Source organism: Boleophthalmus pectinirostris, unplaced genomic scaffold (assembly GCF_026225935.1).
Source record: "Boleophthalmus pectinirostris isolate CB_2022bp ecotype Guang Dong unplaced genomic scaffold, ASM2622593v1 HiC_scaffold_6, whole genome shotgun sequence".
In the NCBI taxonomy this organism is placed as follows: Eukaryota; Metazoa; Chordata; class Actinopteri; order Gobiiformes; family Gobiidae; genus Boleophthalmus; species Boleophthalmus pectinirostris.
This window is the reverse complement of record NW_026571447.1, coordinates 8792518-8806324: the sequence shown is the minus strand read 5'-3', so window position 1 is coordinate 8806324 and position 13807 is coordinate 8792518. Positions and strand designations below refer to the sequence as shown.

Genomic DNA, 13807 nt, shown 5'->3' with positions numbered 1-13807 from the left:
GATTCTTATTGAAATGTCTTTACGTTTAATGTAATTATTTAATGGTGGTGGTGCCAGGGAGTGTAGAACCTTATAAATTAGACAAGTCCTTTTGAGTCCTTTTCCTTCACTTTAGAAAAGCTCTCAGAAAGACTTAACTAACAGATAACAGCTGCCTGAATGATCATTGCATTGCATTATTAGTAAATCATTCTCTCATCGCTTACTAATCATTAATAAATGCTTAAATGTGTACTTAAATATACATTTGTAAACATGCAAACGGTTAGTTCATGAGTAATTAAGAAGTATTGAGTTACTATTTACAGCACAGGCGAATTAAGTGCAAGTTAAGTGCTAATTCAGGTAGTAATTAAGTAGTTACTAAGCGTGAATCATTATTAATTAAGTCTTTGTTCATGCTTTATTAAGGCTAAAGAAGGTGTAGTTATTATAAAGTGTTACCCAGATTTTTTCAAATGCGACCCAGGCCACTTCGATATGTGGTCCTGAAACTGATACATATCCGATCCTTTGACATGCGACTTCAGTCTTTAAGTCCGGCAGAAGCTGAACAATAGCGCACAATAGCAAGCTGTTTCTTGAGCTCAGTTTATACAAATGAGCCATGCAGTTTTAAGTTTTGTTTCTGTAAAATGTAAACAAATATGCTCAAAGCTGTGTGGATAGGGAAGGCTTGCCGGACACAGAAACGATGTGTTTGGACGCAAATCGTTCCCAATCCAGTGATACGGTGATACAGTGATTCGTTTCAGTGTAAACGTAGCCTTAGAGTAAAAAGTCTGTAGCATCTCAGACGTCTGTTCTTGCACTGTTTCCATGGATACAGGAAAAACAAACTACTCATTTCACTAACTTCTGTCCTTTGAACTCCACAAGCTGCACTTCTTATTTGGTTAAAATCCCATGATAAGACTTTAAAAAACAAGCTCAAAGAAAAAAACTAAAATATCTAAAACTTCACTTCACTCAGACATGTAGCCACAATCAGCCAACCACTTCATCACCATGGGAGCAGTCAGTACCAAAATTTCCTCCACCGACGCCAACATATCCTGTCTTTGCTGCCTAAAACTGCTGGCCTTGTAGTTTAAATCTGTACAAACGTGTTCTGAAATGTGTTTCTTGTATTAGTTTGTCAGTTCATATTTCAGTCTCTTTGCAATTCTTCTGGAAGCGACATGAATTTTGAACAGAATCCTATTATTAAAACATAAATTGCAAATAATCACCACCGCAAAACTTGTCCAAAAAAAAAAAACAAAAAAAACATAAATAAATCTCATCTCGTTCTACTTAGTTTGGTACAGTTAAAGGTGCGCTGTGTAACTTTTCTGGTAGCGGGTCCGAAACCTGCTTGAGTCGATGTTGATGTTGTTTATTTTCCTGGAATGTTCTACAGTAAATCATTTAATTTAACTAGCTCCATGGAGACAAGCTGGCCCCATGACCAGGCCATTTCTGTGGAGAAGTGTGCCCGCTCATGTTATTAATGTATGTTTTTGTGGTAGTTTTGAGAAATAAAAACACCCATAATTGAATAAATACAAGATATACTGTATTTGTTTAATGCTATACTGTGGAACATCCAAGGCAAAGCAATAACATCACCATGGAGACGAGCAGATGGTGGACCTTCCATCAGAAAAGTTATACAGTCACCTTTAACATATACGTACAATAAACAGTGATCAGTGATGAAGTACTCAATTTTGTTACTTAAGTAAAACTGACACAGAGGCAAAAAGTTACTCAAGTAAAAGTATCACACACACACAAAAATCTACTGAAGTATTAAAGTACTTGTTTAAAAATGTACTTTAAATGTAAACAGTAAGTGTTAATTTGTCAAAATGTAGTGATAATGATTAAAAAATATACATGTTTTGATGAACAATTCATAAGAAAATTAAGAATCAGTTTCTTAATTTTTCTAGATTTTGTGGATTTATTCATGTTTGCTGAAAACCAAAGCTTGAACGTAAAACCTTTAGCCAGGATGTTACCACAAACGTGTTCAAAATAACTCTTAAGATCACATAAAACATACTTTTACTTTCTGTTCAAAACTGTAGTGGAGTAGGAAGTACAGACACCTGCTCTCAAATAGTAAGAATAAAAGTATCTGTAAAAGTATCTGTAAAATGTACTTAAGTAAAGTAGAGATACCTAAAAAATGACCAACTTAAAGGAGCATTGTGTACCTTTTCTGGGGGAGGGTTCGTCAAATTCTTTTCTCCATGACATGTTTTCTGCATGGGAAGAGTCTGGAATGTTTCACAATACAGCATTAAACCTTTCTATCATCGTGGAGACCAAACCAGACTAAGGTCAGATCAGCTCTGTGGAGAGGCAACCTAACTCACAGTCAATTCCTGTTTTTCTAGGCATTTCTGAGCTTTAAAACCACCTGTAACTGAATAAATTTTAGGTTGAGCTGTTTAATGTCATACTGTGGAACATTCCAGACAAAGCAAAAACATTTCAATAGAGACAAACAAGTGGCGGACCCATCAGAAAAGTTGCGCAATGCACCTTTATGTACATTGCTTTACGACTTGTACTTTGTTACCTTCCACCACTGACAATAAATCACATCTTAGTATTTTCTTTGTGTGCACTTTTGAACCCGGGCCACGTACAGAGTCATCTCCAAACACATTACAAAGTGCAGTGTGGTTCTATTGTGCCTTCTCTTGGGTGTTGCATATTAATATTTTTCAGAGAAGCTGGACTCTAGGCAGTACAATTCAGCTCGCTGCTCAGACCATTATTTTCATTGTCACACTGTGCGAAACTGCCCACACAATCCAGTGAGAAAAACACCATCCTGGCTTCTGCTGCACCAGCGTCAGGCTGAGAGATGGGGGAGCTGGATTAAAATGCTAAGATCCATTAGTTGAATTCATGTTCCAGAGAAAAACTGACAATTCCCAGACAATGTGGGGCTTTTTGTTCAGAATTTGCATGTGCTGCCTGTGTCTCCCTTGGTTTTCTTCTTGTTAAGGTTTTGTTCGACACCTGGTAGGTCATCGCTCCAGAGGAAAAAAGAAACTATGGAACACTGCCTGGTTTAAAGGGCCCATATTACGCTATTTTCTGATGTATATGAAGGAAAACATTCTGTTCCACCTTTGTGATGTCAGGTGGTAATACAGGTAGTGCTCCACTGTGTTTTTAAACTCCATACACTTTCACTAGAATCATTTGGTTAATTTCAGATACAGAATTGCCACTCTCTACTGAACTAAAGGTAGTTATTAACTTGAAAACTGCCACTTGACATCACAAGGTGGAACAGAGCATTTTGACCTTTTTAGACTGAGATTACTCACACATGAAACATAACACAACTCGAAGTATGATTTTGAGGCGATAAGCGCATTACAACATGGCTTTAAGATCACAAGAATCCATTTTGTACATTCACACTTTGGTACTGGTTTGAACCCAGTTTAGTCCTGATATAGACTTGATTTGGTCCTGGTCTAGTCCTGATTTACTGTCTTGGTTTATTCCAGGTTATGGTCCAGCTTTTTGCAGTTCTCTTTTCTTAGACCAGTGTTTCTCATATTTTTCACACCAAGTTCCACCCACGAAAATATTTAGGGTGCATTCACATCAAAATGTTGCCTGATTTATCAGCCGGTTTCACTTCACCACATCTGACATTAGGATCTGTTCGCTTGTAGGCAGGTACTTTTTTTATTTAACCAGTTGCTGCTATTTGGTCGTGACGTCTGTAATGCACCGCTAACGGGCCTAACTGGTGTATTAAGCTTTTCCCAAATCCCATAGGAAGAAGGGCAATAATGTCTTTCCCCTTGATAAAATTCACCAACCATTCTCTTTGTTCCGGCTTTAAATCCTCGATCTTGGGAATCGTTGTCAACACAGAATGTATGACTCTTCACTGATTGGCTGGTGCCAGGACTCGCATTTTTAGGGTTCTTGCAAACCGTCTAGTGTATTCTGATTCCTGACCTAGTCAATGGAGAGAAATGAAATTGAGTGTAGGCATGTTTGTTTTTATTATGATTTTAATGTATTTCTTATTCTGTAAAGCACTTTGAATTACTTTGTGTACGAATTGTGCTATACAAATAAACTTGCCTTGCCTTGCCTAGGTGGCGCCAGCCTGACTAATCAAAATTGGGATTAAATTAAATTTAGGATTTAAAACAGAACTAAACCCAGAACTAAACCAGGGCTAGAACAGAACTAAACAAAGCTTATATATGAATACAAATTTTGTCAAACAGGGCCAAACAAGTACTACCAGATCAAAACCAGGTCTAAAATAGGACTACACAAATCAGCTCACCTGTTGAAGTTCCAACTTAGTCAGTTCTTTATAGTCAGATTTTGTTAAAACAATGATCAGATTAAAGTAACTAGTAGCTTCAGACCAGAGGTAGAGACCTGCAAGTCGTGACTTGGACTTGAGTCACTATTTTTAGGACTTGAAACTTGACTTGACAAAATGGACTAAGACTTGGGACTCGACTTGGACTTGAAGGTCAGTGACTTGGGAGTTGACTCGGACTTGAGACCTATAACTTGAGAAGACCTGAGAAACACCTGAATTCTTTCTATTCTGACCATAATGATTCACACTAAGATCTTGTCTTTTAAAAGGAAAAAAAAACCTAAATTAATATCTACAACTCTTATATACTCTATAAATAATCATATATAAAGGTACCGTATTTTCCGCACTGTCATTGAATGGTCTATTTTCAAACTTTTTTCACAAATAAAATGCACCGGACTTTGAACAAAATACAACAGTTGGATGGGTTAGTGGGACTTTGTTTGTGGCGTTCACGGTGACTCTGGGCTTTGTTCAGTTGTGGCGTGTAGGGAGGGTGCTGTCTGGGACCAACGGATTGTCGGCGTGTTCGCAGTGACTCAGTTGTTCAGTTGTGTCTAGAAGTGGCACATCGGACTTGCTTTTTCGGTTCGTTCCTCCGTTCCGTTCCTCGTCTTTGTGGAGTGATGAGTGTGGCTGCGGGTGTTTTTCGCTGTGCGGTCGCTGTCTGCTCCGTGTGTGTTTGCGTGTTCTGCGGGTGGTGCGGCTTTGTAGTTTACTGAAGTCGTGCTGGGACACCTGAGTGGATTCGTGTCTAGGGTGCTCTGGATTGCGGGGCGCGCACTTGTTTTTTGATGGGGTTGGAGGCTTATGAGTGTGCCCTATGGTGCGGCAAATACGGTACTATGATTTTTTTAAGTACAATTTATCATAAAATTCATACAAATGGCAGATATCTAAGCTATATTTGATCTTTTGGTTTAAAAACTTGAAATGACTGAAAGCTCAAAGCAGACGACTTGGACTTGACTTGGACTTATGGGCCAATGACTTGAGACTCGACTTGGACTTGCCTGTATTTGACTAAGGACTTGACTTGGACTTGAGGTCAAAGACTTGAGACTTACTTGAGACTTGCAAAACAAAGACTTAGTCCCACCTGTGCTTCAGACAGAGCAGAGCCTACAGTTTGCGTCACACCCCCAGGGACTTTGCCATGAAATATCCCAAAGTAAATTCACAAATGCTGAACCTGAGCAATTCTGTAAGTGATCAGACACAAGAGAACGCAATATTTCAGCATATCAACACTTTTTCTCGTAGCTGGCCACCTTCCGTATTAAATATTATTGGCCAACAATGTTATTACTATAGTGATTTATAAAGGCTTTGTTTTCCAATAAAGCTTTGGCATTTCAGCTACACAACACCGGTGCTGTGCCATAAATGGAGATACAAAAACAACAGAAGAATACTACACTCCACACAAGGATTTCACAAACAAATATTGCATCCCAGAGCTGAAATCCAAGCTAAATCCATAGAGACAAGAGTAATTGTTTGAAGAAAAACACTGGAGTAATTAGAAGAGTGGGCCAGTCTGTCTCATCCCCAGAGTCGTCTCGGATACAGCTGTAGTCTGCCTCTCTGAATACCAATTTGAAAAAGTGAGTAAATAAAATAAATACTCCGCCATCCACAAAACTCTGTAGGTTGTGTCTGGTAGGTTGTGATAGTGTGGTATCACTTGCTGGTCCAGAAACACTTTGTTGAGGAAATTAATAATGAAAATGAAAGATAAAGTTGATTTTTTATGTAACAAAACTAATCCAGCTTCACAAACTAGCGATTTAGATGACTTTTGGGAAATGGGGATGTTTGTAGTCAGGCCTGTTGACAGAAATTTGGAGGCCCGGAGCAAGAAGCCTCACATGGGCCCCCCTCTAATATTAAATAACAGGAAGAGGATCCAATTCTGGGCCCCTAAAACCCTGGGGCCCGGGATGACAGAGCACTTTTGTCTCCCTCTCTCTACTGCCTGTTTGTAATTACTGAATCATTAAGGATGTACCTATGACTCATTTTACTAAAACACAGTTAAGAGCTTTACTTTTTCTTTTTTTTTTTATGCTCCCAATTTGGCAATTTCCTGGTTGAAAATCACAACATCTCATTCCATAACTGTTACCTAGAAGCAACTATGTTTTACATCAAAACTCCTCTAATGAATATAGAAATTAATATTTAACAAATAAAAATAAAATATTTAAAAATCACCTTTATGTAATTGTAGTACCTTTCCTTTAAAATGTGAACTTTTTGAATCCTATTATTCTCAAATCACAAATCAAATCATAACTGCAATACTGGTCAGAAAAATCAGTTAGATATTTTTTCAGAATTATTCAGCCCTGCTTTAAAAGTGATGTTGTCGATGATTAAACTGATATTGGGAGATGTTAAATAAATAAATCATTTTTAAGAAATGACCCCAAACCCAGGTGTATAGAAGCTTGATTAGAAGTACACCGATCTGGTTGTGATTGTGCTCGTGGTGGTCGTGGTGGTTATGGTGGTGATGGTTATGATGGTTGTGATGGTTGTGGTGGTTGTGGTGGTTGTGGTGGTTGTTGTGGTTGTTGTGGTTGTTGTTGGTGGTTGTTGTGTGGTTGTGGTGGTGTGGTGGTTGTGTGGTGGTGTGTTGTGTGTTGTTGTGGTGGTTGTGTTGTTGTGTTGTTGTTGTTGTGTGTGGTGTTGTTGTGTGGTTGTTGTGGTGTGTTGGTGGTTGTGTGGTTGTTGTGGTGGTTGTGGTGGGTGTGGTTTTGGTGGTGGTGGTTGTGGTGTTGTGTGGTGTTGTGGTGTTGTTGTGGTGTTGTTGTTGTGGTTGGTTGTTGTTGTTGTTGTTGGTTGTTGGTTGTTGTGGTGTTGTTGTGTGGTTGTGTGTGTTGTTGTGTGGTTGTTGTGGTGTTGTGGTGGTTGTTGTGGTGGTTGTGGTGGTTGTTGTTGTTGTTGTTGTGGTTGTTGTGGTGGTTGTTGTGGTTGTTGTGGTGGTTGTTGTTGTGGTTGTGGTGGTTGTTGTGTGGTTGGTTGTTGTTGTTGGTTGTGGTTGTTGTGGTTGTTGTGGTGGTTGTTGTGGTGTTGTGGTGGTTGTTGTGTTGTTGTTGTGGTTGTTGTGGTTGGTTGTTGTTGTGTGGTTTGTGGTTGTGTGGTTGTTGTTGGTGGTTGTTGTTGTGTTGGTTGTTGTGTGGTGGTTGTTGTGTTGGTTGTTGTTGTGGTGTGGTTGTTGGTGGTTGTTGTGGTGTGTTGTTGTGGTTGTTGTTGGTTGTTGTGTGTGGTTGTTGTGGTTGTGGTGGTGTGGTGGTTGGTGGTGGTTGTTGTGGTGTTGTTGTTGTGTTGTGGTGGTTGTGTGGTTGTTGTTGGTGGTTGTTGTGTGTGGTTGTGTGGTGTTGTTGGTTGTTGTGGTGGTTGTGGTGGTGGTTGCGGTTGTTGTTGTTATGGTTGGTTGTGGTTGTTGTTGTGGTTGTAGTGGTTGTTGTGGTGGTTGTTGTGTGGTTGTTGTTGGTGGTTGTTGTTGTTATGGTGGTTGTAGTGGTTGTTGTGGTGGTTGTGGTGATTGTGGTGGTTGTAGCGGTTGTTGTGGTGGTTGTTGTGGTTGTTGTTTCATAATGATCGATATGATTGTTGGTTGGTCACATAGTGGAACATGGAGGTCATCTTGCAGTGTTGATACAGTGTAATTTGCTGCTAGAGTGTAGTCTAACATCTGCCTCCCCTCCACCCACTCCTCCCAGTACCTGTATTGACGCTTTTGCTTTCTAGCAGCATGTTGGGGTTCTGCTACACCAGCCATGTCGAATGAATGAAAATCAGCTTACCGTCAGTGCATATTCACACCTAATTGAAGAACGTCAAAAAATAAACTAACTAGACAGATTGTAGCGGAGGCTGCACGCAGTCACTTAGAAGCCGTGAGGGGCTGCGTGGAGCCTGTCAGCAGCAGTCAGGGCTACATGCAGTCAACTCAACCTCTCTATGAACTGTTTTTAACGTTTATCAGAAAATAACTACTCAGTATTCTGTTTGAGTGTCATTTTCGGGATATTTAGGGCCAGATTTGGGATTCAGGACAACAGCTTAGATTTCGGGACGTCTGATCACCCTAGCTGAGCTTCACTTCAGCCAATCACAAGTGACAGCACACATATATACCTTTATGCTCATGAGAGTAAAATGGGTGTACCTCTATGAATACAGGAGTTCTAAGTAGGGATGGACATTCGATGATATTTTCTTAATCGATCGTCCGAAGAATTAACGATCAATTACTGATTAGTCATTAACGTTTTTATATTAAAACTATCATCATTATTATTACTATCTGCACTAATCTGCATAAATAAATTCAACTTTACAACATATAAATCATAACCACTCTAGAGCCACATCAGAACGTTTGACATTATAATGTGTTTAATGCAGCTTTGCGCAACTCTCACAGAAAAATAACTTAAAATCACATCGCTAATTTGCATAAACTCAGCGAAGATAAAACTACAGCTCTTGTGTTGCTGATGCGGTCAATTTCTGTCGGATTAAAAGACATGACTCAGTGGAATACAGGTTAGTGTGACCATATTTGTGTTTGTCAAAACCAAGACACCGTACGGGGGGTGGGGCCTCGTCATCGACATTGCGCTACTCTCACCTGGCAAAGATTTTTCGCACCGGACACCAAAACATATGTGCTGCTTTGTACACTGTGCACATGGACTCACACTTGTTTCGACCGGGACGGAAAGCGTGGAATTTCTTGTACAAGTCATCGTTAAATACGCATTTGCGCTTCAGCACGTCGCAGACTGACCGCCTGTTTGTGTCTCGCTCCTTCTGAGTGCAGAGAGCTACATGTACGGACCCCTGTTTGGTCACGCTACGCACAGCAACCTACATGTTTTTTGTCGATTAAAATGAAATTCTTAATGATCAATTATTGATTAATCGACTAATCATGCCCATCCCTAGTTCTAAGTAGAGCAGATATATTTTAAGAATGTGACAGTGGAGAGAGACATGTCCAACATTGGGGTCCTCGTCAGACTCTGGAGTAACTGGAGAGTGAACAGCTCATTTACACCTGTTTAAGTTAAACACAAATATAGGTCTACACGGAGAGTTGACTGCCACTTTTAATATTCACAGACAGCAACAGTTCAACTAGAAGACTGATGTATAAAATCACGCTTTCATAAACTGTAAACAAAGACAGAGTATGCTGTTTAGTGACTGTAGGTGTATTGATGTAATACCTTGGGTTAATAGATTAGATTAGCCTTTTATTGTGTCCTTATGGGGAAATTCTTGTTAGAAAAGCAATGTTTTTCTTTTTCTAAATGAAACACCTCAGTCACCAGAGCACCTTTGCACTGTCACAAACAGCTCCAAGAGGAAGATATTACCACTATAAACATGCTCCTCAGACAGCCTTCTAGAAAAGCACACACACCCACACACATACACACATACGCACACACATGCACGGACACTCACGGACACACACACACATACTAAAGTGCATAAATATTCAAATGCGCTTCTCTGCTATGCTAATGTATACGGAGAGGAGCGAGGAGTGCTCTGGTGATATTGCGGCATCAAATCACAGACACACAGATGATAATCACAGCTCCATATTTAACGAGAGTCTTGAGAGAGCACTGAAGGCTGACACCCACCAAATGCAATATGGACTCTGAAGGGAGTTTAATAACTTAGAAAAGCGTAAAAGGAATTATACTAGGTCTCCTGACACTGACAATGTAATCTGCACGCTCACAGAATGAGTAGAGTGACAATATAAAACAGCTGTTATTAAATAGAAAACATACAAAGATGATGAGGAATTTTTAAAAGGAACTGTATGAGGTCTGAGCTTTTGCTGTTTTAAAAAAGTTTCACAATCATAACTGAATCTGAGTTGCCATGCATAAAAGATTTTCTCATTCTTACTATAAGGACAGCAGCTACAGCAGCAGTGAGTAAAGGCCCAATATTACACAAAATTGTCTCTTGTGAGCTTTAAGCCATGCAAGAATGTTGTTACCTCCTCGAAAACACACCCGGAGTTGTGTTTTGTTTCATTCAAATGTTTGAGTAACCTTTTATTACTCTGTCTACATCTCCAAAGCTCAAACTGCTCTGTTCCACAAGTAGTTTTCAAGTTAACAGCCTACCTTTTACATTTTGTTTCGCAGAAATTGGAAATTCCAGAGCTGAAATGATCCAAATGACTCTAACTAATTCATTCACATTCCTTGCGATTTGCTAATTTCCACTGTTCAAATTGTAATTTTGATTCGATTTTGATATCTTGCAGCTTTTTATAGTAGACAAGGACACTTTTTAGAGACTAAAACTCTACACCCAGTCGAGATAAACATCAACAAGCAGCAAAACAATGAAAAATAATGCCTTTTAGTCATTTTCCTTTTCATGACATTCCTCCAAGAAAACAAAACTGGTTGGCGAAGATATGGCTGCACAGATCCATTTTCATTCCAAGTCTGTAAATCCAGCTGACACGCCCAATCAGCTGTGTCCCCTCAATAAAGGAGGATTTGTGGTGTTTGACGCTCACCAAAACAGAGCATTTTATTCTAAGTCTAAGGCTCTGTACCAATTCTTTCCCATATATTTTAGCAAAATTCAATTTGTCCCACTACAGATATATTGTGCAAGCAGCTCTGGAGGTCCCAAATCTGTCTAATCTAATTATGGTGATTGACTTCAGGAAAAGGACACCATGGAGCCTGTCATCATCCAGGGTCCTGATGTGGAAATAGTGGACTGCTACAAGGAACTAGACGTCTGGAGGGATAACAGTAAGGCTGTGAACAAGAAAGGCATGAGTACACTCTACTTCCTAAGAAAGCTCAGGTCTTTCAGTGTGTGCAGCAAATTACTGGAGATCTTTTACCAGTCTGTGGTGGCCAGCGCCCTGTAGATGTAGCTGTGGTCTGCTGAGGAAGCAGCACCAGTAAAAAGGGACATTGGACGGATCAACGAACTGATCCGTAAGGGACAGTGAGGGACAGGAGGACACTGGACAAACTGCTCTCCATCATGGACACTCCTGCTCACCCACTGCACCAGACTATAGACAGACAGATAATACTCCCTACAACTGTACAGCAACTCACCAAGTGCACCAAACTATAGAGGGACAGAGGAACTCAATCTCCAACAGGCTCCGCTCAAACAGTGAGAGATACAGGACTACATTCATATAATACTCCCTACAACTGTACAATAACTCACCCTTATGTAACAAATAATAATCCCTACAACTGTACAACAACTCATCGTTATGTAACAGATAATACTCCCTACAACTGTACAACAACTCATCCTTATGTAGCAGATAATACTCCCTACAACTGTACAAAGACTCACTTTTATGTACCAGATAATACTTCCAACAACTGCACAACAACCCACCTTTATGAAACAGATAATACTGCCTACAACTGTACAACAACTCAGCCTTATGTAACAGATAATACTCCCTACAACTGTACAACAACCCACCCTTATGTAACAAATAATAACCCCTACAACTGTACAACAACTCATCGTTATGTAACAGATAATACTCCCTACAACTGTACAAAGACTCACTTTTATGTACCAGATAATACTTCCAACAACTGCATAACAACCCACCTTTATGAAACAGATAATACTGCCTACAACTGTACAACAACTCAGCCTTATGTAACAGATAATACTCCCTACAATTAGGGCTGGGTATTATTAAGAAGTTGTCAATACAAAACATACATCGATACATAAGGCACGATACAATACATATCTCGATACAGTACACTTTTGATTCGATACGATTCACTACAATATATTCCAAATTGATTCAATGCGGTTAAATAAAAAATAAAGGCTAAATCATGATTGTGACACTAAAAGTCTTTGTTAAACCACGTCTTGTGCGTGCATTTTAATAATAAAAACAGTGAAAATATCAAATGTGTCGCATAAATGTATCGCTGTAACAAAATAATTTAGTGAAATATACCAAAAAATACTCTTGGCAATATAAAGATACAGCAGCTTACAATATCAATACTGTATCGTCACATTAAACTGTACGATATGTCCATATTTCAATATTTTTGCACACCCCTACCTACAACTGTACAACAACTCACCCTTACGTAACAAATACTCCCTACAACTGTACAAGAACCACCCTTATGTAACAGATAACCCTATGTCCTGTCAATCATCATATCTTTGCTCTGTTTTTCCTTACGCTCAGACATATATTTGTATCACTATATTTCTATTTTTTGTTTAACTTGTACATATACGTTATATAATTCTGCCTTATTTGACACCTGTCTCTCCACAGATCTGAATTGTAAAGTAGCGTAGTGCTGTGACCCGCTCGTCTCCGTCGTGATAAATAGGTTTAATCTATACTGAGGAACATTCTAGACAAAGCAATAACATTTCCATCGAGACAAGCAAATGACGAAACTTTCACCATAAAAGTTTTACAATGCACCTTTAAGTGTGGTTTGAGTCAGATTATTGATATGAGGCCTGATCACTGATATAAATCCAGCCTCCCCCTTTTTTTTTTTTTAACCAGACTAATCAATAAACAATGCATGTCTTTAGGCTACCACAAATTTCTTCACTTGACAACAGCCCTACATATTACAAAAAGATCTATGTTCAGTTCAATCTTTGGCGACAGATATTAGCCAGTGGAACAGGAAAGCGCGGTGCAGCTCACCACTGTGCTGTGGTGTAATGATAATGACAAACAGGGTGATTACATGGACGGAGGAGAAGATGGAGGAGGAGGAGATGGAGATGGAGGGGGTCTGATGGCGGCCGTGATGAGTCTACCTCGAGTGGAGCGGCTTTGGCCTTGCAGGTATTCTTGGCTGTCTCATCAGAAGCCACTGGGATCTGTGGGAGAAGAGAGGACAAGGTTTAGTCATTTCACGCTGATGTGTTTGAGTGTGAAGGCGTGACCCTAACGCAGCTGGCTCAAACACACAAAACACACATATAATAAGCAGAGGTGAGGAGGGTTAGTATAAAATGCACAGACTGTATATTCATCCATTCTTCCATCCGTTTTCTTCCGCAGAGTCACAGAGGCAGCAGTCTGAGCAGGGAGGCCCAGACTGCTCTTTCCACACAAACTTCCTCCAGCTCTTCCAGGGGTAAGAACCAGGACACGCTAGAGGGACTATGTTTCTGGGCTGGCCAGGGAACGCCTTGGGATCCCCCCAGAAGAGCTTGACTGTATGGATATAGCTAACCCACTAGCAGCCGCATTCCAAATAGGAGGCATTCCGGTAGCCTGATTCATCACTCGGTTTCACTTTGTGGAAACCGTCTGCCCTCACAGCATTAGGATTTGTTCACTCGATGGTAGGCGGGTACTTTTTTTATTTAACCAATTGC

General features: G+C 39.9%; 1 protein-coding gene across 1 annotated transcript in view; it reads right to left on the bottom strand.

Annotated features, from left to right (window-relative positions):
- Nucleotides 1–13807, bottom strand: part of si:ch211-113g11.6 (uncharacterized protein LOC559008 homolog) — a 225038-nt gene that overhangs the window by 166648 nt on the left and 44583 nt on the right. Inside the window, exon 3 of the mRNA XM_055163474.1 lies at nt 13241–13303. Coding sequence (XP_055019449.1) covers nt 13241–13303 — 63 coding nt within the window. The remainder of the gene's footprint in view (nt 1–13240; nt 13304–13807) is intronic.